Genomic DNA, 2,983 nt, shown 5'->3' on the forward strand with positions numbered 1-2,983 from the left:
TTCCTTTCAATGGGACACCTGGATAAAAACTATCAAAACTAAAATCAAATCCTAACCTACTGAGAAAGACCAACCCACCTAATTGCATGCCCGTTGGCCAGTGGCGGAACTTGAACCCGGACACAGGTGGGGCGAATGTAAAAATTTAATAAAAGTTTCAATGCCAGGAGGGTAAACACTAAAAAAAACCTTATTTGTTAGTAAAAAAAAAAATTTAGTGTAAATTTTTGTTTTCCAAATCCGGAGGGGGCGGGCACCCCTCCGGATATAACTAAGTTCCGCCTCTACCGTTGGCAATTTTCCTAAGGATCACCAACTGCAATAAAACAACCTCCAACCCTCATTCTCTTGCAAATGGCCTACGTTTAGGCTTCTATAAGAAGAATAAATACATGTGTGTGTGTGTTTTTTTTAACGGCAAAATAGTATATATTATATATTATATATATTATATATATATGAAAACGAAACATTTACAAGGAGTTCCAATTACATAAAAGCACCTACATCTATAGAACCAAAAACGAGAAAACTTATAGAGACCGAGATGAAAAGACTCCACAGATGGCAGGAAAACGCCTTAGTCCGTTCATTATCATTAAGGGCGAGATTGAACTTGAAAAGAATTAACTTAACAAGCTGGAATGGGAACGGGGCACAATGTTGGCAATTCAAAGACAAAGCACCCCGAACCATCCCAAATTCTCTCGACCAAAACGACTACTCCAGGAGTGGGGCAAAAAACCTGCGTGGAGTACAACATATTAACCAATCCCGGATCTCTTTGATGAAAGAGCTAGCGAATCGTAAGCACGTGGATTTGCTAACTATACATCCCATTCGATTTTGATGCCTTTTATCCTATTAGAGAACCATTCAAAACTTTTAAGTTGGATGTCTTTAAAGATCAAAGTGCTAGCCGATTTAGCTTTAGTGAATGTGAAAGCGTTTCTATTCTTCCAAATCGGATATCCTGTAACCCATTCGGTAGCTTGCCACAATTGTTTACCAACATCGGTAGTAAACGTGTGACCGTTAACGAGAAAAGCTTCATTTATACTCATGTTTGAAAAAGGACCAAGATTCCACCAATCGAAAACCCTACTCCAAACGTCGAAAGCAAAACTACATAAAATGATGGAGTGATCCACCGATTCAAGCCCGTTGTCACAAACCGGGCATCGAACCGTACCCAAATCCATCCCACGCTTATCAAGTTCGACTCTCGTAGGTAACCATTTGTGACGAGTACGCCAAATAAACAATTCGACTTTAAGCGGGACAAGGTAGTTGCGAAGCGTCTTAATACACGAGGAAGTGTTGGGTAGATTGGCACGAACTAAGAGATCCGTGAGCTTCTTAACCGAAAACGACCCATCCTTGCTCCAAGACCATGACCATTCTTCACGACCTGAGCTACATGAAACAAAACTCGATAAAAGGTTAGTAAGGTTGGTGAGGTCTTGACCAATCTCCCCGAGATATCGCGGGACCAACACCAAGAGGTATGAATATTAGAGCCCTCCCAACGGACGCGGTCAAGGACGGTGGCATCTTTATTGGAATCAAGTCGAAAAAGTCTATTAAATTTATCTTTTAGTAAACAATCCCCAACCCAATAATCGCCCCAAAACCGAGTGCTAGTTACATCAGAAATCCTTTTTTAAACGAATGTGCTAAAGCAGAGTTATCAATAAAAATATTTTTACCCACTTTAAGAATACCCGCCCAAGTGAAAGAGGCTCGAGAAGAAGGGGGAGAAAATAACGAAATTAGACCCCCATCTTCACCATTAATAGTTTTTATAATTGACACCCAAAGCGAGTCATTTTCATTATAAAAACGCCCCTACCATTTAGAAAGCAAAGCCCGATTTTTAAATGCAAGAGGGACAATATCCAACCCACCAAACTCATGAGGCAATAGACATGAATCTCATTTAATCCATACCATTTTTGAGACCTCGGAGGACCCACCCCAAAAGAAGCGTCGTCTCAGACCCTCCAGTTTTTCAATGACATACGATGGGGATAAATATAATAAAAAATAGAGAGGTAGTGTGATGACCCGGGAATTTCTGATCAAATTCAAACTTTATTTTTATATGGTTTCGACACGATAAGCAAAGTCTGTAATGTTGAAGTCTCAAAAAAAAATTTGAACTGTTTCATATATTCAATTACCTTCGACTTTTCTCGATGATTCACGAACCATTGCTTGTAAATATGTGGATATATATAAATATGTGTATATATAAATATATGTATATATACATATAATAACATGAACATTAATAAACTATTATATATATTTATTGATATAAATAAATATGTAAAATAAAATACATTGTAATAAAAACTATTATTTTATATATAATATATGTATATTACTTGTATATATATATTGTTATATTTAATTTAATTATTTAATATATATTTATTTGTGTAGTAAATTTTGTTATTTAAAACTGTTTATATATATACATAGTGTATATTAAATATAATTAATTTTGAACTTAAATTGTAAATGTCTGTAACTTTCGGTTGACGTTTAATTATTTTAAAATAGGTCTAATATATATATATATATATATATATATATATATATATATATATATATATATATATATATATATATATATATATATGAAGTTTTAAAATAAAAGTTGGTACATAATTTGATTAAAAATATAATAGTTTTGATAAATATTTTTTTTTCTTTTCAACCTAAGTTTTTGTACTCCGTACATATTAATTGGAATAGAAAATAAATAATTATAGAACCTTTTTGATCAGGTTTCAAACAGGTAATGGTCAGAATAAATAAATGGACTTAAATTGAAAATTTGGGATTTTTAGGTACACTTTTATACGTTAACTGTTTAGCAATGGACACGCCCCGTAAAAACTGTCGGCAGGTAATAGTTTAATTATACCCGTGAATGAAATATATGATTAAAGGTCACTGTTCGTTTTGGCTTTTA

The 2,983-nt window shown here is 34.2% G+C and overlaps 1 protein-coding gene across 1 annotated transcript; it reads right to left on the bottom strand.

The window, feature by feature from the left end:
- Positions 1 to 827: 827 nt before the first annotated feature.
- LOC139855023 (uncharacterized) lies at positions 828 to 1,554 on the bottom strand. Its single transcript, XM_071844285.1, has 2 exons — positions 1,469 to 1,554; positions 828 to 1,416 (listed from the first exon to the last, which is right to left on the bottom strand). Exons 1-2 carry the CDS (start codon positions 1,552 to 1,554, stop codon positions 828 to 830), a joined length of 675 nt encoding a protein of 224 aa, XP_071700386.1.
- Between the last annotated feature and the right edge of the window lie 1,429 nt (positions 1,555 to 2,983).

Source organism: Rutidosis leptorrhynchoides, chromosome 6 (assembly GCF_046630445.1).
Source record: "Rutidosis leptorrhynchoides isolate AG116_Rl617_1_P2 chromosome 6, CSIRO_AGI_Rlap_v1, whole genome shotgun sequence".
NCBI classification, from domain to species: Eukaryota; Viridiplantae; Streptophyta; class Magnoliopsida; order Asterales; family Asteraceae; genus Rutidosis; species Rutidosis leptorrhynchoides.